Here is a 21,777-nt window from a genome sequence, read left to right as displayed (position 1 = left end):
AGGAAATCTCTGCTTTGGAAGTCAGAGGCGTTTCCTAAGCTCGCTGGAATAGAACTGAAACGGAATGCCAAATCGAAACGGTCTGTGATTCGTTATTTTCGAATGAATAATAAGAGTAGAAAAGAGTGTTTCACGTTTTCAGAAATTTTTTCACCTATGGATTGTTCGATGCTTAACGAGAGAAACGCATTGAATGTGCCGCGTTATGAAAATTAGAATGACCCGAATGTTTGCTCTTGCAGTCGAGACTTCGGTGCTGAATTCTGCTTCCTTTTTGAATTGGACTAATTAATGGAATGACGTTTTTTGTTAAACAGCCACGGTTACGAACCTTGCGCGTTGAACATTCTTTGACGCGGTTAATTCAACGAGTGCTTAATTAAACGCTGCTCCTCGAGGTACGTATGTTCAGCGTGCTCGAGAGTACACGTGTTTGTTTATGCAAGTCCTTTGAAGCGAGTTCCCGATGCAGAGACGTTCAAATTGTTCGCGTTGCTCTGTATATCCCTTTATGTACAAAAACGTTTTCACGTACGGAGAAAATCCCATTCCTCGAACGTCGCGAGTTCTTTCTCCCGACTGTCTTTTGAATCTTTCGCGTCGTTTGTCCGAATCCTGGCTCTATCGATCCTCGTCGCGCCATTAACGCCGCGAGAACCGAACGTAATTTGACGCGCCAGGCTGGCAGGAAAAATACAGACCTTCCTGCCCGCGTTTTACCGAAACGCAACGAAAGTAGCGCAGGTTTTACGACCGAGTCCTGCAAGAACGAAACGTTTCGTCGTAATTGAATGATGAAGCTCTTCAAAACGAACTCGACGCTCCGTGATCGAACCTTCCCGCTTTACGACAACTCTGATATCTTCAAGAGGAAAATTTACGAAGCCAAATTGTCCTGGGCTCCGCGTATCTTGAAATAGAGTAATTTTTCTATCAAATGCATCGTCCTTTGTAAGAAATGAAAGATCTATACTGGGGTAGTTTTAATTATTGTGAGATATAAACATAAAATTAAGGCGTTATAAAGATGTTAAAAAGTGAGACTCGGAGAATCCAGCGTCGAAATTATATCGTGTTAGTTTAGGGCCAAGCTTCATTATATTTGGATTAGATTTAGATTGTGTTGGGGCACAGTCCAAGGTACACTCGAACTAGATTTCAGCTAGATCCAGGTCTGCCGCGAAGTCTTAGTTTTGGTTTACCTAGCCGCAAATTAGTTTTGACTAGATTTGAGTTAGCGTTCAACTAAGTACATTCGGTTATGTCTTGTCAAGCAACGTCGAAATTTACTTTCTCGGTTTCGATGATATTCAACAAAGTACACCTATCAAAAATAATGAAAACGAGAATTCAAAAGTACGCGATGCACAAGCCAGGAGGCAAATAAAATTACTTGTGCGTATCGTCGTCCGCGTTTCATAATATAAAACCGAAGTTTTTGAAAGTTATACATCTTTCTAGAGTGAAAAGTTTCTGTCGTGCTCCGGAAAACACTGGTTTACGGTGAACTAAACAAACTTCAGAACACTTTGGGCTCGAAATTAAACTGAATAGCGACGGAAGCAACGGATGCAACGCGGTGACAGCTGTTTGACCTCGTCTAGATGTAATGGTACAAATTACAATCTACGCGTTACAGCTAAAGCGTTAAATTGTTCCAAGCGTTAGAAGGCGTGAAACGACCCTGTGAAAACCTTAAACTTAATCTCCTAGATTCATTTAAGAAATAAATATTCCAATATTGCCTATTTCCAAACAATCCATTTAAAAAACAAATCCGAATTCTATCTGGCAACCGATCGAAAAAGCTACGGTGGACAGGTATTGCTTCGAGAATTAAAACAAAAGTTTTCCAAGTACAAAGATCGAAGCAAGTTCGAGTAAAAAGGAAGAAAATTTGCAGCACGACGCAGGAAACATTCGTTATGATACCTTCCTCTCCAGGAAATATCCAGTCGGAGGGTCTCTTCCTGGCGATATTTCTCTGCTTTTAAACGTCGAGAATAGCTGCTGTCGGCGTCGGCTCGATAAATTTTGAGCCTGATTTATATAGACGGTAGTGATCGAAGTTCAATCTTGAAATGGACTGGTTCAGTGTTCGCGTTCCGACGCAGTGAACACCTTTGAATAGAGAATTTGCATCAAGACAGAAACTGGAGCAGCGATACTGGAGCAAACGAACCTTTGGAAACGAATCGCAATTCCGTGCCTTTATATCCTCACCATGGTCTAACGAAACATATTAGCGACTCGTTCGAGTATTCAAACTTGCATTTACGTAGCCGCATCGCGCGAGGAGACAACTATTTTTTTGAATTATAGTTTGGATACGGTCCAAACCTTGACAGAACGCTTTAGCAAGATAGGATCTCGTAAAGAACGTTCAGGAAGTAGGCCAGGCCCCGAGACTAAAGTATAATAATTCCTTTTAGCAGCGCTAACTAAAGTTTAAGGAACGATACTGTCCTCCAAACTTTCAACCCCTGAAACCACTGGAGGCAACGATGTTTTTAAACATTTTTTTATATTAACATTAGGTCTGGACGTGAATTTTAAACTCGATGATCGTGCACGATATGAAAATAATAAATCAAGACTTTCAAAGAATTAATAGCCAAATTAAAGAGACGAACAAACAGTATTAAAGAACCTCCGATTTCTATAGATATTCTTTTTTTAAATAAAATACTGGTTTTGATACCACCCCGTGGAACAGAGAAGACCTTTTCGAGAGTTTATGCAAGGAACTTGGAAATAAGATATAAAGGAGAGACATAAAGAGAGATAAACTCTGTTCGGCGACGACAAATGAATCTACTATGACAATGCTAAGCGTAAGAAACATTGGGCGCACCTCGACAGACATCCAAGAAAACAGTGTACCGTATCTAAAAGGTGGTTAGCTTCTGCAAACGACTGAAACTGTTATTGTTTGTCGCTGCAAACAGCAACTGTGCCGTTTAAATGAAGCAATTCAGGAAAAAGACCATATTGTGCCACGAACGGTGACCATCCTGCTCCACGACAAAGCTCGAACATCTCCATAGATCGTCCGCGTCGTCCAAAGAAACAATCAACCTTTTAAACCTATTCGCCGTAAACCAGTACTGTTGGATCGCATCGTCTGTTCAAATCGACGATGCCCAAAAAAATTCATTGGTGATTTTATCGCCTTGAAACCGACGCTATTCTTTCGCGATCGATGGTCCGTGGCGGTGGAAAGCAACGGCCAATATTTCAATTATTCATGTCGTACATATAGATCTCCAGGCATAAATGAATTCGAGCGAAAATTTCTTCTGCGCCAAATACTGTCCAATTATGCAAACAATTGTTGCCATATATTTTTCTTGTATCGTTCCGAAGCTACCACTCGAGTGCAGAAACTACCCCTTTTTCAATAGAGCGTTTCTCGAGGAAAAAATTTTGAAAATTTCAGCCAGTCTTTAAGCAATTAACCAAGACGATTAGTAGAAGTATTTTTCTAAAAAATACAAACGCTAAATTCCAGAGGTTGTATCGAAAACACCGATTTCTCGATAATCTTTATATGCAGTTTTCTGAATATTCTTCGGGGGGTTGATTTCACTACCCATCGTGGTATAACTGGTAATAATTCGAGGAGGATTTAAAAAATGTTCCAATTCCTGACGTTCCCTCGCGAGACATTAATATCGAGATAGATTCAAAAGTCTCTCGAAGAGGATCGATCGGGCGACGCGCGATGACCGTCCATCGGAGGACAGGTTTTGGTAATTAAGCACGCGATTGTTCCGATTGATTGGCAATTGCAATTAAACAACCACATTCGCCGCACATTGCGCCATGTCTACAAACCTCGAGTTCGAAAGAGCTCGGGAACGCGAAAGAGCGCGTTTCGAATCGATGTTCGAGCATTGCGAGCGACACGGTATCCCGCGACGTCGTCCCTCCGCGATCGCTCGATCAATCCTCGGCGATCGTTTGGGTCCATCGCGTCCCGTTCGCCGTCACGTCGGAGTAATTTGTTCTCGGCCAACGGGGCACACAACTTTTATCGTGTAACTTCGCGTTCGAATTGCCGATCGGACGAGTTTTCTATCGGCTGGGGAAAAAAAAGAAAACGACTCGATTCGATAATTAGTAGCTGAAAATTCCTGCGTAGGCATACCGGTTTGATGACCGTCGCTAATGAGAATGGAACGATGGCTCACGTTTCGCCGGCCGGCGCTCGAGCAATTCGATTCTGATAATTAAACTCGATTAACGAGATGCAGCTTTTTAATACGGGAGCCCCGCGTCTCTGTGAATAGGGGCAAACTTTGATGACGACCGATCGCTGACGCACACAGCTTTACAAATCTCGATGACATTATTAATTTACGCGTTCAAGTCCCTCTTCTCTTTTTTCAGTCCGTGTATCGAAAATTTGTAGGGCAAAGTTTTTAAATTTCCAACGATCTCTTCGAAGGAAACCTTAAATTCCAAATTAGTGGCGGATTTAGACGGGTATAAAATTTTTTAAACTTTCCTGTGGGGATCGTTCGAGTTTGCAACAGTTTTTAGAGCAATCTCCAAGAAGCTTCGATCTCCGAGGCAACCCCAGGAAGATTCTTTGAGTCATCGAAAGATCAACGACGCTTTGACCCGTGTATCCTAGTGTTTACGAGAGGACATGTTTTATTTTGGACAATTCGTTGGCGTGTAAGAGGGATTAGGGATGCGTAACGAGCAACAGGAGTAGATCCTTGTCAAAGGGGACAGGCAATCGCGTCTCCTCGAAGGAATAAATGTCACGGGCCATTGAATTATTGTCATTCGAACCGCGAATTCACGCTGCTGTCGATGGATCGTCACGACTGAAGCCATGTGCACAAAGCGAAGCGGCTGATGCTCGACGTACCGCGAGAAATTTGATGCCGCGATCTACTGATACGGAAATCCGTGCTCTTTCATCACAGGGAAATTTCTTTAGAGAGCGTATCGGATCTCCCGGGGAATGTCAGACCTACAAGCGGAAGATACGCTATTACGGATGCGCGAACACCCGACTGCGAGTCGAATCGAAAGCGGTCGCACGCGTCCTAGAGGCGTTGTCACGGCCAACCCACGCGTCGCGACGCTCCGAACCGTGTTTAACCTTTCCACCTCTGAATTAATCAGCGCCGGGTAAACCCTTTGTGCCGAATTAATTTCACAATTTACATTTATAATTATACTCGTAAATATATCAACAGTTCGTTCACGAAACGAACGTTTACGAATGCCTTGTTTCAAACATTTCGAATATTTCCTGTCGAGTTTAATTCCATTTCTCGTAAATCATCGGGAAAACACGCGTTCCTGTTTCCTAAGTGAAAAGAACATTCGAACGGGCAGGTCAGGTGATAAAAATTTAACGACGATCCGCACTTTTTTTGGTATATTCCGACAAACGAAAAAACTGAAGATCCTTTGGTCGTCTGTTTCGCGGTGCAACACGTTTTGAAAAACTTAAAATAATAACGTTCACGATTTTTCGCTATAAAATATTTTCCAAATTGAAACGCGAGATAAAATATTTGTCAGTTATCGAAGAGTCGAAGGCGATCGGAAAATGCGAGTCGAAATTGGGGCGACTTTATTAAACGGTTGCACAATCTTCAAACTACGTAGAAGAAGTTTACGACTTCGTTTACGAAATAAAAATAGAAAAGTATAAACTATGTCGAACTGTTTTGCAACCTGATTCGAATACCAGGAAGTTCGAACGAGGTACAGGAAATCGCGAGGATAATTGTTGCCACGGTTTCCCAAACTCTTCGACGTAGTTTGCTCAGTTTTCGATCGTTGGGCGAACCCTCGTTCCGCCATAACCGTGGTCCTCCCTACACCTCTGTTAACAAGACTAGCGAAAATTTGATAAGATGCGAACACGCCGCCAAGTATCCTGCAAAGTTTCCCGGTGAACTTCGTCTCCTCACCTTCGTGGCAAATTACTAAACGTTTTCCTACTTTGCTCGGGGTCCATTCGACTCGATGACAGCTTGGAGAATTTCCAAAGGTTGCACGAAATGCATAGCGAACCATCGAGTCTGCTCTGAAAACGAGACAATTCGCGACGCGGGACGAATAATGGGGTTTGAAAAATAAATTTTCTTAAATTGCTAAGACGACAGTGTAATTTACCAAATTTATTTACACTCGCGGTTGAATCGATAACGTGAATCTGCGTTTACTCTGGCTCCGACATTAAATATGGGACAAAATTGACCCAGTCCCGCGGGCTAAACGAAAGAATCCAGTGACCGATTTTACGACTGTTCTTTCCCGCGAATATCTAAATTTATCGCGCGTAGTATCCATCGTTCAAGGACCGTCGTAAATGGTACCGATTATGGGAACACTCCGATATTAAGTGACTTCTTGAGCGAAAGCGTACTCGTTCTTGTGTTTAGTGCCGCTGATGGGAGGCCAGCCAACTGGCTTTTTCGACGGTCGCCTAATCAATGAAGAGAAACGAGAACAGGGCTCTTGATGGTTCCAAGTTATGGCCCGTATTCCGGTTAATGTCTTTTGCGCGTTTCAGGATTTCTCTCGCTGCTCGACATTGCCCTGGGAAATGTCCCATGACGATGGTCGGGTTACATTGTTTCTTTCAGTGAAACTTTGAAATTGTTCAACGTTTGTATCTGCACAGAATTTTCTCCAATTTCTAGTTACATTATATCTAGTTATTCGGAAATTTCGTAGCCAACAAACGACACTAGTTTACTGAGTTTGAGTCTTATTTTTAGTTACAGGAACTTCCCGACCTCGTCAAAGTAGGCATTTTGAAGTTAGATAAAGAAAACAGTCAACTATAATGGTAAAAATGGTAATTGGTAAATGGTAAAAAACAGAATCCGACCCAATTCTCGACCCGGTTTGATTTCGAAATGCGATACAATGAGGCGGAAACGTAAACAAAATGACAGCTCGTGCTCATCCAAGCGAAAATCGGAGCATGTCGCTCGTCGAATGGAGTTTCAACGAAACGTCGCGGTCGAGGCGAAGAAGAAAATGTTCGAAATTTTCGACCGGAAAAAATTGTTCACCGCGGTATGGAACGCTCTGTATGCCCTGTATCGTACCTACGTTCCACGCGAGCCATATTTTATTCAAACTTCGTTCCACACTGAAGTGATATCTGCGTCTGAAGCGTAACTCCGCCAGAAAGAAGTCTATGGGCCTATTTTTCCGATATTTCCACACATGAATATCAACCACGAAGCGAAACGTGTACTCTCAGGTATTGTTTCCGTAATAACTCTTCTTCTTTTCATTTCAAATTTCCCCAAAGAAATAAAAGAAGAAACAAAAATGGCGAGATATCCGGGGAAGACAGATCCTTCGTCTCGAGATCGTTACTTCGGCGAAAGCGAAACAAAACGAAATACTTATAGACAATTTTACAACTGTATTAAAAGACCAAAGAAGATCAATTTGCTAGAAAGTCTCGATTATATTCGTGTTATTGAATTTATACAGAAATCGTTGAAAATCTGTGCCAGAGCTACCCTTCAGAAACTCCCCCTTTTACGACGCGTCTTTGACTATCGAGGCCGCCAGAAACATATTTCTGAAACTCTCAGCTATAAACTACCTCGTTTCTCGCAAGAACGTAATTTAATCATTTAATTGCTACGGTAATATTCTTAATCTAAAAAATGGCCTACCTTCCGCGCGAACGAACAATTTTCGGGAAGTTTACGGGGAACGAGTCTAATAGGGGGTGAAATTGACCCGTACAGCCCAGTATTAAAGTTTACGATAAAAACTACCACAGGAACGCGTGAATTCAGCAACGGTCGAATTGTTCGTGGTTGTCTGTGGGGAGAAACGTGCGTTCGACATCCACGTTCGAGCCGAGAGTGCAGCGGGCAGCCTGTGAACACCAGAATTTGCGATACGTCTGGCCAGTATCCGCCTTGACGAACAATCGTAAATCCAGCCGTCCGACTACGGTAGACTGTACACGAATTTGTACGTGTTCTCGAAACTCCGACATCTTGCGAACACTTCGGGCCACGCGAAACGGTATTCCTGGCTCTTTCGAATAAGGCTGACCTGACCGAGAGAGCGGTTCGATTTAATCTCTAACCGAATCAAAAATTAAACGACACGGTTTATAAAGAGCATTCCTTAACGATGAGACGACCGTCTCTCTAGAGTTTTAATCCCCTTTTTTCGATCTTCTCGAAGCTTCGAGCCTTACAAAGATCACACCGAAAGAACGACTACAAACTTTAGGGGCTCAAGCTAGCTTGCGAGCATAAATAAATCAATATTTCTCTAGACTTTCTAAAAGAAAATCCTGTTAATGTTCACGTGAAACTTTGAGATCATTTTTCTCGAAATGGTATTTTTAAAGTTGATCTCGAGTCGCTTGAAATTTGGCGCACATATAAAGCACGGGTTCTTTTATCGTTCGAAGTAAAGTAAGTCCTACATTTGTTGAAATTTTCTTTGTGCCACTCGACTGAGAAAAATTTGGCGAAAGATCGAATTTTTCAATTTTCGAGCTTTCTTATTTCCCTTGTGCAAAATAAGACTTTGATAATTTTTTATTTCGGATAACCAAAATGATAGTTGCCGTTCCAAGGAAAAAATAAATATAATAATAATGGTCCCCGATGTTTGCACTGTTCTTATCGATCAAGCATCCCGTCGATCTAATTTGGGATAATCTTTAATTGATTCGATACGTTTATTTCGACGAGGGCTCGAAGGTTGTGTAATTTTCGATGCGAACAATGGAAAGAATGGAAGATGCTTCGATAAAATGTATCGGTCGAACAGCGGATGATTGTAAAAATTCCATTCTGCGATGAAAAGAATAAAAGTGTATCGGGGAGATTGTAGAGTTTCCCTGGCGTTATGAATATTGTAACGAAGAAGAGAGAATCTTGGTCGAAGTAAGTGCAGCGTAATCTTCTCAGAACAATTATTTATCATCGGGCGAGAGAGTTGAACGCGGAAAAGAGTTTCTCGAATGCTTGATACTCGAGGGAATAAATGTAAATGAGCTTGCGCAATCACGGAATAATTGCACAATTTCTTCTGTAAATTTCATTGAGCCACATTCGATATCGAGAAAGTGCTTTGGACGAAACATAACGTAATTCTTGAATAGAACGAAAGCTTGTACTATCCATTAAGGTTTCAAGAAACTTGGTCCTTGTTGGCAGAGGTATGTGGAAAACGTTACCGATTACCTGGAGAAGCGAATAGAAGTAACAGAAGACCTCGTTCAAAGGATTATTTTCCTGTTTCATTTGGGAGGAAATATCCGTAGTTGAACCACAGTTAATAAAGTGGAGTAATTATTTTCATTCAATCCTCTTACTCGCAAGTGGAACGATTATTTTAACTAATAGATCGCTAAGCGTGTTCCCATAGAAAGTTCACGAATACAACTGTGCTATGAAACGACAGAAAATGAAATAATTTTTGCTCAAATTAATAATTCGGTATGGTCGATTGTAAGTTTTATTGCTCTAAAATTCCGACTGAAATCGTCTGACCCAATGTATCATTATTCTTAACAATTCTTCGCTTCTTTGTTATTTTTAATTGTACTCTGTACATATCTCACAGCCAAACTAACCAACTTCTCTACCTCTTTTCGAACATCCAATAATATTTAATTTTTCTTCCAATTTCAGTATCACTGTTATCTTTGGTTATTCATGGAGGAACTGGAAGATGTTATTTTAAGTAGGGTAAACGTACCGGTAATCGACACGTTAAGGAAAATGTAAGACTATATCGTCCTCAGAAACTTTCTACTCCGGAGGATATCGTTTCCCCATGGATGTTTCAAATGAAATTAGTCATTATCGAATTTATGAATTTATGAATATATCAAGTTAAGAGCAAAGTTGGAAAACGTGGCTCTGTCGGTCGCAAGTACGCATATAGGTTTGCTCGAGCCAGAAATCGACGATGCTAATAACTTTAATCCTCAAGAGCTTAAGATAAATAGAATAAATAGAAAACCAATAAGTTACTAATCTTCTCGGCAAAAGCGGAGGGACTGCACAACTTTTCTTAATATCAGGGCGAAACGATATGGCCGCGATAATTATCGTCAAACTTCTTCCACGCGACAAAGTTGTTCTGTTCCATTGTATAATACTTTGAGCGAGTTTTTAATTTAAACATGCAGTGTCGATCATAGGGTCACTGGCGATTATTGGTACGCTTGCCCTATGCGTTTATGTTCGATACTTGAGGGACGCTCTAGACACGATATCGTAGAGATTAGTAAATTTGTTTATGCATGACACATACAGGTCTCAAAGCATAGACTGCGTTAGTGTAGAGATTATGATACTATTGACACATGTCTTGTTTTGTGTTCCGATAATCGGTCGATCGGATTATTGACAGTCGGATAATCGGTCGTTCCGACAATCGATGTTCTAGTCTACTGCTCCTAGCATTTCCAGGTTTACGAAGACGGATCGAATACGCTTTAAAATAAATAATACACAATAAGGTCTTACGAGACCTTGCAGGTAAACTGCATATTTCGATCATGAATATAAGTATAACATGAGAAAAGTTACAACCTTTAAAATACAACCGTGTTTTTATTCTATTACTCGTTTACATAAATGTCTGACCTAACATTCCCATCTACTACTTGTCTCCATAATATAGTTCGATATTATAATTTAGGAAACGAAATTTAAAACTATCACTGAGTCGTTCGAGTTTACCCTATTCATAAAGGTTTCGAGATACTCGGTCAGGGTTTGATTCTACTCGGAAGAACCACTTTTGTTTACCCACGTACTCGTACACGAGATAAAATCTATTCCAAATCCGAGTCTACTCGAAAGTATTGTTTCCGCCTCCCGAAGTACTTGCGGAGAATTCGAACCGATCTCGTCTAGGTTCGCTTTCTATTTGCAACGTGCTTGGCCTCGTTTCCGCTCGCGAGCTCTTCAGTTCCCAAAATGCTCGTAAAAAATTCGCCTTTTTATTATTATTCATTGGCGACCGCTCGTTAGAGGCGAACCCTAGCAGGACATATTTTTAAAGACTCAAACGTACCAACCACGTAAAAGAAAAGAAACGGAGGCGTAGTTAAAGACGTAAGTTTCAGAACTGTACTCTTTTGTATGTCTAGAGACACAAACGATTAATCGATTTAAATAAAACGAAGAAGAGGTAACAGGTTTAAGTTCCCTCGTATCCGAACGCGGCTACGATCGATCGATCTCGTCGCTGGCGGAATCAACTGGTGAAAAGAATGAGAACGGGAGCACGAGGCGCGGATACCAGCGGTTGCACGTGCCAAAGATTTGTTGCATCTTGCTGAATAACAAAGAGTCGATGAGGTTTGCAGGGTCGCGGGCGTGCAACATGGCACCGTTTGTTCGACGGTGCAACAAGTCGGGTTAACAGCTGTTTCTAGCCGCGTGCGGTTATTCCAGCACAGTCATGGCACTCGCGACTTGGCCGACGTCCAACTTCGGTTTTACGATCTGCCTGGCGAACTTGGATCGTGCTCGTGAACCATGGAAAACACTGTCGCGGCGGATACGAGGCGTCGCGCGGGAACAAACCGCTCGAATCGGTGTCAAGCGAGCCTAAACGCACCGAGACGGTCCACGTTCGAACGCGGAAACCCAGAAATTAAAAACCCGGATACTAAGAATGTAAAGCTTCGATTTAATAATCGGAAAACAACATCTGTCGTTTCGCGCGTCAGATAATGGCGAACGATCTATCGATGTTTAATGTTCTCCGGTTGCACGCGCGATCGGATCCGACGTTGATCGCGTACGTAACGAACGGGCCAAGATCAGATTGCGAAATGCAACCTGCGAGCCGTTCGCGAGGGCTCAAAGAAAACAAGGACGCGAGGTAAATTCGTGGACCGTGGATAATTAAGATGAATGGGTCTAGTGACTTGAAATACCTAATCTACGACGAGCCGTCCCGGTAAAAGGACCAGCTCGGATCAGCGACGACCGCAATTGATCCACCGTTGGGTCGAAGAACCCTCGTTACGCTCGAAAGGTCCCGTGGAACAAGTGTCGTTAAATTAGAATTTTCGCCCTCGATTTTGCGACGCGCGTGCCTGCGACGAAACGCGGAGGAGATCTCCTCTCGATTCAGCTCGCGTCGCATGACGTCGGTCGAAATTAAATTCCGCGACGGTGATTTTTCCCCGGTGAGAATAAGAAAAACGAAAGAAAAAAGAAGGAAAATCGGATCGTCCGAAAGTGGTCGCTCACCTCAGGGACGTAGGCAGAGCTTCGGAGGACGAAAAGCTGTCCGGCGGGTTCTGAGACATGCACCGTTGGGCTCAAGGACCCGTTCAGGCCCTCGTTGCGTTCTCTGGCTTCCCTCGGAGGTCCTCTGTCGCTTCCTCGACGGGGACACCACGATTCGGTTGTTCAAACACCACCGAGACGAGGCGGCATCGACGGGTTCCGACTTCCGGGATCACTTTATCCTGAACGGCGCTCGGGACCTCTCGACTTCCTCGCGCCTGCAGCCTCTTCGTTCCCGCGGGCCGCACTGGCTCTCATTGATCTCGCGACATCGGCCACGCGATTATCCGCACGAGGCTGACCGAGACGAATCGCCGAGTAGCAGAGAGGCGACGCCGGTGCGAAACGCTGACTGAACCACTGGCAAACCACCGAGGGGTGGTCCGTATCGCGGAGGTCCCTCTGCTCTCCTCTCTCTCCCGCTTTGCCTCCTTCTCCCCCACCCGTTTGCTCCGACCTCCTCTTCCTCGGTAGTTCTATTTTGCTCGTACACCCCCTTTCCACGCCAGACCGCCGCTACCCTCTTCCCCATTTCTCAGCGCGAAACCCTTTGCATCTCTATCCGCCTCGTCCTCCGTGTCCACCCCGGGTTTCTCTGCTCTCTATTCTCACGGCGTGTCCATCGTTTCCGTTGCTCTGTCTTTGCACGCCTTTCCCTGCTCTTTACGAGCCGGTTTCTCTCCTCCTCGCGTTTTCCTCAAAGGGAGCTCCCTCGTTCCTGTTGCTCTGCTCCGCGACCCTTCAACTAGCCTTCTCCGTTTCTCCTCGATTCCCCTCTCCCCTTCCATCGTCCAACCTCTTCTACCTCTGTTCAACCCACCGCTCGACGCTTTCATCTACGCTTCGCCGTTGGCATAACGGCGTGCACACGTTACAGAGAAGGAGCCAACGGACCGCCACGATCCCTACGATCCTGCGCTCTGCCATCAGGTGCATCGCGAGCACTCGCGACACCGGTGCCTGCTTTAGGCTGCTCTCACACTCGCTGTTGCATATTTGATAGCAAGGAGGATGCAACGTGCCAAGTAGTCGCGTTTTATTTGCATTAATGCGTCGTAAAGCTACTTCGCTTTGGTTCCGGATGAAACGCAACTTTCCTCGAGGAGTCCAAGCCTGGGTAAATTCCGTTCCAGGAAAAGTAAGTTTTCTCGCCGCCGATCGACCAGTTTCATTTTATATACAGGGTGTTCGGCCACCCCCGGGAAAAATTGCAATAGGAGATTCTAGAGGTCAAAATAGGACGAAAATCAAGAATATCAATTGGTTGATGGAGGCTTCGCTAAAAAGTTAGTAACGTTTAAAGTTCCGCTCGCACTGAATTTTTTTCTCGAAAATGCGCAGGATTTCGGGGGTATGTCTATTCACCAAAAATGATTGTAATTGATCCCCGCAACCGAAAATAATTTTTTTATAACGATTTGAAATTTTTTAATTTTGTCGAAAAATTTCACACCTTCTCGAATTTTTTTCTCGAAAGTGGGTGGGATTTTGAGGGTATGTGTAATGACCAAAAATGATTGTAATTGACCCCCGCAACCGAAAATAATTTTGTTAGAACGATTTGAAAAATTTTTTTTTCGCCTGAAAATTTCATCACCTATCTGAATTTTTTTCTCGAAAATGGGTGGGATTTCGGGGGTATGTCTATTCACTAAAAATAATTGTAATTGCTCCCCGCAACCGAAAATAATTTTTTTAGAACGATTTGAAATTTTTTGATTTTGTCGAAAAATTTCACACCTTCTCGAATTTTTTTCTCGAAAGTGGGTGGGATTTCGAGGGTATGTGTAATGACCAAAAATGATTGTAATTGACCCCCGCAACCGAAAATAATTTTGTTAGAACGATTTGAAAAATTTTTTTTTCGCCTGAAAATTTCATCACATATCTGAATTTTTTTCTCGAAAATGGGTGGGATTTCGGGGGTATGTGTATTCACCAAAAATGATTGTAATTGACCCCCGCAACCGAAAATAATTTTTTTAGAACGATTTGAAATTTTTTAATTTTGTTGAAAAATTTCACACATTCTTGAATTTTTTTCTCGAAAGTGAGTGGAATTTCGGGGGTATGTGTAATGACCAAAAATGATTGTAATTGACCCCCGCAACCGAAAATAATTTTGTTAGAACGATTTGAAAAATTTTTTTTTCGCCTGAAAATTTCATCACCTATCTGAATTTTTTTCTCGAAAATGGGTGCGATTTCGGGGGTATGTGTATTCACCAAAAATGATTGTAATTGACCCCCGCAACCGAAAATAATTTTGTTAGAACGATTTGAAAAATTTTTTTTCGCCTGAAAATTTCATCACCTATCTGAATTTTTTTCTCGAAAGTGGGTGGGATTTCGGGGGTATGTGTATTCACCAAAAATGATTACAATGAACCCCCGCAACCGAAAATAATTATTCCAGAATGATTTGAAATTTTTTAATTTAATTTTTTAATGACTTTTTAACGAAGCCTCAGTCAAGAAATTGATATTCTTGATTTAAGTCTTATTTTGACCTCTAGAATCTCTCATTAAAATTTTTCTCAGAGGTGGCCGAACTCCCTGTATATACACACCAACGCTATTAGATTCCTGAAAAAATAAATACGGTTATAGATCGTTTGCTTTCTGAATCGAAACGACACGCGAAATTGAAACATTTTAATAACAGTCGAACGGCCATCGAAGTAGCTTCGAATGCTTATCTAACATATCTGAAATACCACTTCAAGGTTCATATATTCTTTCGAAAGTGTTCTGGACGTAGTCTAGAACTGATTTCACCTTCGTCGTAATGGTGTATTAAACACACAGTAGAGCGTCAATCATCGGAAATAATAGGGAGATAAAACATACCCAATAATCGATCCACACAAACTAAGGCAGGAGAATATGGAAATTAGTATCTCTGCATACCTGTTTATTATGCAAAGAAATGTATTGCGATCGCGTACTAACACAGATATCTAAGGATTAATTGATTTTAGATTAGCCTATGAAATTATAGAACAAAAAGTAAAATATCTATTTTCTAAATAAACTGCATTTCAAATCTCCCCTTTGAATCTCCCAATGAAGCCAGTTAATCGAGACTCCACTGTGCTATTAATTTATTATCTTCTCTTTCATATTGTTTTTACACACGCAGAGAAACATATTAACGATTTCAAATTAATCTGATACTCGTTTCTTAGAGTTTTTTAGACGATTCAAGATTGCTTTTACAGGGGTGCTCGTAATTCATTTTCGAGGTTAAGTTACATACCTTCGGCCAGCCTCGAACTCACAATTACGGTTACAGCCTTCGAAATTTCCGCCTGATACAGCAGACCATCGACGTTGATGGTTGCCGCGGGTTATAGTAAAACTTTGACGATCCATTCGAACGTTTTGTGGGCTCGTAAAAAGTAGGACGTTTCCAAGTTACATTCCTGGCGAACATTCAGAAACGTGACGTCGATACGCGGCGGGTTGCGCCGACATTAGAATTTTACTTTAATCGAAGAAAACGATGAACAGAATTTAGTTTCACTCCGACGCGATAACAATAGGATTTCGTATTGCGTCGCGTTTCGTCGAACAAAGCTACTCCGCGACGAGTGTTTTGCGTTTGAATCGAAAATTTCTCTGGGAACTGGCAACGTTCATTGTCTAGACGCGCGATGGATCAGCGTTCGATTGCAGGATCCCTTCCGTCTCTCGCGAACTTTCGAAAGCGTTTCCGCAAATACAAAGGCGTTTGTGCGACCGATGTTGGGCAAAATGTAGTCGCCAATGACCAATGCTCGCTCGATAAATGTCATTTGGTTTTAGTTGTATTCCTCGTTTCATCGGTAAGTGATTCCTTTTGTAGATTCTAAAAGCCTGGCGAGCCCGTCGTGTGCACGAGAATAATGATTGTTTTTGTAAAATTTTAGATGAATATTTGAGCTGACCTCCAGACCTATTTAGCATATCGATTAGTCGACACTTTGATGCATAGAGGCCTGTGTGTACTGTAATTGTCAAGTGATAAACACAAGCAGACGTGTTTCAGAAACACTAACCTATCAAGTGTATGGCGCATAAGTTACAGTTTGTGTCGACGTAAGTATAAGTATCCGATCTAGTTAATTTTCAATCGCGTCTTTTTACCCATATGGGTAATCCTTATGTAATGATTGTTTTCCTCCCTTATTTAAAACAAAAATTTCCGAATTTATTGAAAGATATCCTCCCCCCCCCTCTCCCTAAATAAAGGACGAAACTTCAGTATCCGAGATTCATACACAGATACCGTTTTTATGTTTCTTTTAATTAATTCACAGTTTAGTTGGTTTTATCTTTTTTTTTTAAATACTTCTAAAACATAATATAATTTAATAGTGCATTCTACGTCCTTAGAAAATAACTAAAATTTCAAACACGATTATTATTATACAAATAATTAATTATATTCAAATTTTGTAATGTAGTCTCTTGTCTATATGGATTGAATTTATAATAAAATCTTTCAAATAATGAAATAGAAATTAAGTCTATGAATAGGAATCATATTCCAGTAAATTATATTACATATGTAGGGAGCATGATGTAACTCTCTAGTTACTTACGCAGATGGCGCAGTTGGCGCCGCTGCCAACTGGCCAGTCTGACGTAATGGAGACCGGGATGCACTAGGGGATTTGTCCCGAGACACTCTCAGCGTCCTCATTGGACTGGCGAAACAATCGCAGTTGAGTTAAGCCAGTGTAACATATAATCGAAGAAAGAGAGAGGTGAAACACAGATCATGCGTGCATTTATTCCGCGATACGTAGGATAAGATCTACACAAATATTATTACATATTATTAGTTACTTTTCGAGGTACATATTACTTACCAGGTTTTCCTGTTCAGGCACATCTTTGACATTCAAATTATAGCATGACAGAAGTATTCATTAGTTTAAAAACGTACCTGTTATTTTATAAGAATTATAAGCAGAAATTCTGCTCATCTTTGTTTGTCTTTTCCCTTCTTAAGAAAATGTAAAGGGTATTACGAATTTCTGGAGACAATTTTTATTTACATGACATTTACGAACAACTATGTTGTAAACTTACAATGTGCATACAATACACATATTGCCACTTACAACTGCCTGTGCTAACAATAAATAAGTTTACAGTTATTTTGATAATAATTACATCGTAGCATTAGAATGTCCTTTCTCCTCTTAGAGTCTCGTCCTTCCTGATGCGGGCAACTCTAGGGTCATCGGGTCTGAAAACTGAAATTAGACAAAAATTTAAGAAAAATTGTTCAGTTGCTTTTGTAATTATTAGATAAAATCTTAATGGTATTGGAAAAATTTGTACTTGCATACTGTATTACCGATATAATCGTGCATTGAAATAGTTGTATAACAATTTAACATAACCTAAACGAAGAAACTGAAAACAGCATTCGCTCACTTACTGGTGATTTCATTGTAATATTTCATAGGTCTCTTATCGGTACATATCAAATTCATTATAATTCCTCCGAGGACTACGGTTGCCGCCATGATAGGTGTAGCTGCTAAATATTCTGGAATTTCGTCCCAACTTTTCTTCCAGAAATATTTTATTTTTTTACCTAGAATATCATCGAACAATTTATTAAATTATGCTTTATCGCATCTCTCTTTTAATAACATACCTAGAGGTTGACCATATAATTTTCTGTAGTCTGCCGCGAATATACTTTGCGATAAGATTCTTACCATTTTTGCACTTTTGGATAACTTGCTAGCAACTAGTAATACATAGACTGCATACCCACCATACCTATCCTATGCGAAACGATCGATTCAGTGCGCGGGTAATTCAAAGTTCTGTGCATAAGAAAGAAAACGCGTATGTATATATTTTTGTTAAGGTTTGTAACGCAATATGTTTTATATACATTAAATATTATGTAATTTGTTTGATCGATGAGTATCATTGTTGAAGTTCCATCGTGTATAATGTTTGTCTATAAAGTATAATAATTTGTCTATAATCTACAAAAGAGTAAGTAATTAAATTTAAATGCTGAGTGAAAAATCAATTGAAGATATTTATCGATCAAAACTACGAATTTAAATAGAAAATATTTAATCCTTGATTGAATATTCACGTTTACGCTGTAATAGGTATACCGTACCGCCATCTTGCGATCAGCGTGGAAAGTCACAGCCAAACGGCAGTCATGGCCGCCATCGCGAGGCCTTTAATTAGTGACAAGTGATTTGGAGGGGTGTTTTCACGCTTTCGGTGTTAAAGGAATCGAATATATTTAGTTGGAATATACGGCACAGACCCCGGCGGGCCTCGACAATTAGGTAAGTACGACAGTCTCTTTAAATTAAATGACACAGGCATGGAAAATTAACGGTGTGCGCGGTTACTTCACACCCTTGTTCCCACGCACGACTTCTTGCATTCGTCTTGTAGAACGATTTCGTTGTTTTTTCCATGTTGTCATTCACGCATCTGTTTCCCTTCCTGCCTGTCGATCATACTCCTAGCTGTCAACGATCGCAGTTGATCGATTGTAAACAGACATGCCTTGAGTATCCGGAGCATGCGTTCGCTCCAATTATGTTACCAAGTATTTCCCTCGATATCGAGGCTGAGATTTTTTGCTGGCATATCGGCCATGTTGTGTCTTGCAAAAAGTCCAACGGGAGCGCGATCGTGAGGTATTTATTGGTGATTTACGATAAATGTTTACTCTATTTTGGGGTTAAGTTGGGTCTCCCGCATAGCTGGACGTTGCTCCGACACATCGATAAGGTTCGATACTCTCTCGTGGTTGCTTCAAGTGCAGTCAGATGACTCCACGTGTAACACTTCGCGTGCACTCGAATGTGTGTGATTTTGTGTATATATATATACGCGTTCAGTAGTACAACACACATGCATCGCACTTCAGACAGTTACGTGCTTGTGATTATCAAAGTGGTGTAAATTAAGAAATCAAAAGAATCGAGATTTTCATTCGGTTTACGTGACGTTGATTTATTTCTCAGTATTATGGAATAATTCTTTACAAACAGCCGTGAGATAAGCAACGATACAAAGATATCACCATCGAACATTTGTTTGTAGCATATCATTGAACTTTAAGTAAGATACGAGGCCAGATTTAAATCACAATTATATTCTGCAGACTCTACTACCGTTATTATTATATTAACGTTCTGTATTGCGAGTACATATTTATATAGTGTCATTGGAATCCCTTCAGAACGGCGGCCATATTGGATGCAACGCTGAAACTTTGAATTTTAGTATTTATTGTTCTAATAATATGTTGCAACCGGGCATAGAGTTAAATCAAATTGTTTGTTGGCTTTTGGAGATAATATTACAAAGCACGAGTGTTATTGCAAAATTGTACATTAACATTCGTACGTAAAGGAACAATCCGATATAAAGACGTTGCATGAGCGACATACGAGCAATTCACTTCGGTTTCTTTGAGTGGTCCGTATGACGTACGCCCATATATTATGCGTTACGCGTACATCGGTAGATATTTTATTTGGTATTTACTGTTGAATTCGCGGACCGAATGTCTATTACGCGCGCGCGCGCACACATAACAGGGCATGTATTTTTGTTTCGCGGTAACGGTGCCAAAAACCGCTCATATTTATGAAATACTTTTGTCTTAACCGATTGGACGAAGTTATCGAAAATGGTGCGCCGTTTTCCTTCGGTTTAGCGTCGAAAAAAATAAAAAAAAAATAAAGACGACGTGGGAGACGGGTCACGTCTAAATTGTATCGATCGTAAAACGAAGCGAAATTATTTTTAGACGAATTTTCCTCGATCCACCGCGGCGACGGCACATTACCGAGCTTCGAAATACGGAACTATTTAAATACGAAAGAATAATATTGTCCGGACGGTTTTCACCCAACCCATACATTCGATAATTTACGAACCTCCCAACGACAGCGGTTCTCACGTCTTCGAAAAGAACGATACATTCTTTTTACACGTTAAAAACAAGGGTGAGAAATAGTTTGTATTCCTGACGCTAGATAGCGCGGTCGTTTCAAATCTGTGTGTTTATAATTACTCTGTAACTCCTATTGTTCCCGTCCAATCCGGATGAAATTTTGCCTGGTTGTTCCTCGCGTTCCCACCGAAAGGATCGACTATTTAATTCGATCGCGATAATCGATCGGTATTAAAAATCAACGCGTAACGGACATCGCGATGTTAAAGGAATGGTCTCCGCTTCGATTTCGTTTCCACCGTCGTGCATCGACGAAGAATAATTAAATCCGCAGGAAAGTAATTGAACGCCTACGAACAAAAAAAAAAAAGAAAAAACAGAGGACTATGTACCGCGATAAATCGTCCCTCGCTTAATTGGCCAGTTTTTTTCCGGTGCTCTTCGATGCGAATAGTTCGTCGAAAGAAAGGAGCAAGAATTGACAGTGATCGATTCGCTGGAGCCGCGGGGCGGGGGGTGGGGGAGTTTCGCGATAATTACAAGCGCGTTTCTTGCGACGCTCGCTGGACGAATTCTGCCGATGCGGTGAGCCGCGATCGCGGCCGCTTCGACTCGGTTTTCGGCGCTCTCTGACCGCGGAATTTTCGGATTCCACGGGAAAAAGCGAACCGGCGCGTCTCCGCGTTCGATAAAAAGCCACGCTCCCGAACTCGGCCGACACGTGCTCCGACGGGACCACACACGTGGCCGCCGAACCAACGGTAGCGCGACGCGGTTCCTTCCCCTTCCCAACCTCCCCTTTATGTCTTCCTTATTTCTCTAAATTTTTGCGCGCGACGCATCCCCGTTCGCGGAACCGGGAACAGAGTCGTCTTCGTTTCTTTGCCGATCGCCCCGCGTTACGAGCCCGTCGAACATTCGATCCACGAGGGGAGGTCAAAAACTTTCTGGAACGACGGCCAAGTAGGCCAGCAAAAACTAATAGGATAGACCAGGGTCACTAGTAACACTTTCACTTTGGAACACAACTCGATAAGTATTACACTTATACGGGGAGCTTCCGGCAGTCGAAATCGCTCTTGAAGCGGTGGTAGATACAAATTGTAGTACGTATCTAGTACCAAAAATCCCTAAAGGGTTTCTTCAAAATGGGCCTTCGTTTTCTAGATATTTTCTCACACCTAGAAAAAATTTATTTAACACACTTTGTCAGAACGAATTGTGGATGAGTCGGTAGTGTAGTTGACTATGAATCTGGAGGTTAGTACGTTCGAATCCCCGTTGTTCGATACTATTTCTTTCTTTTTTATTAATACAACTTTGAAGTGAAAAAATGAATTAAAAACATAAATTTTTAATATAGAAATTAGAAGCACAGTAATAAAATAGCAGAAAATATTTGTTGATGTTGGTATGTTTAAAATTTCAGTATCCCCAGGACTGACAAATTTTGTTTTGTTTTCTATTAAATTACAAATATTATGGTCGGCCTAATACTTCAATTATAGTATTATATCATATATTCAAAATTTTCGATAA

General features: G+C 41.4%; 2 protein-coding genes across 2 annotated transcripts in view; both read right to left on the bottom strand.

The window, feature by feature from the left end:
- LOC143343047 (dexamethasone-induced Ras-related protein 1) overlaps window positions 1-12,411 on the bottom strand; it is a 67,563-nt gene extending 55,152 nt beyond the window's left edge. Inside the window, exon 1 of the mRNA XM_076767547.1 lies at window positions 12,252-12,411. The gene's annotated coding sequence lies outside the window, so the exon portion shown is untranslated. The remainder of the gene's footprint in view (window positions 1-12,251) is intronic.
- A 4,900-nt stretch (window positions 12,412-17,311) lies between these two features.
- On the bottom strand, window positions 17,312-18,104 carry LOC143342679 (NADH dehydrogenase [ubiquinone] 1 alpha subcomplex subunit 3). The gene is made up of 3 exons (XM_076766803.1): window positions 17,947-18,104; window positions 17,725-17,883; window positions 17,312-17,536 (listed from the first exon to the last, which is right to left on the bottom strand). Exons 1-3 carry the CDS (start codon window positions 18,011-18,013, stop codon window positions 17,463-17,465), a joined length of 300 nt encoding a protein of 99 aa, XP_076622918.1. The 5' UTR covers window positions 18,014-18,104; the 3' UTR covers window positions 17,312-17,462.
- Window positions 18,105-21,777: the final 3,673 nt, after the last annotated feature.

The sequence above is a fragment of the Colletes latitarsis genome, chromosome 6 (genome assembly GCF_051014445.1).
Source record: "Colletes latitarsis isolate SP2378_abdomen chromosome 6, iyColLati1, whole genome shotgun sequence".
NCBI classification, from domain to species: Eukaryota; Metazoa; Arthropoda; class Insecta; order Hymenoptera; family Colletidae; genus Colletes; species Colletes latitarsis.
Note: the sequence above shows the minus strand (reverse complement) of the source record. Positions and strands in the feature narration are given on the sequence as shown.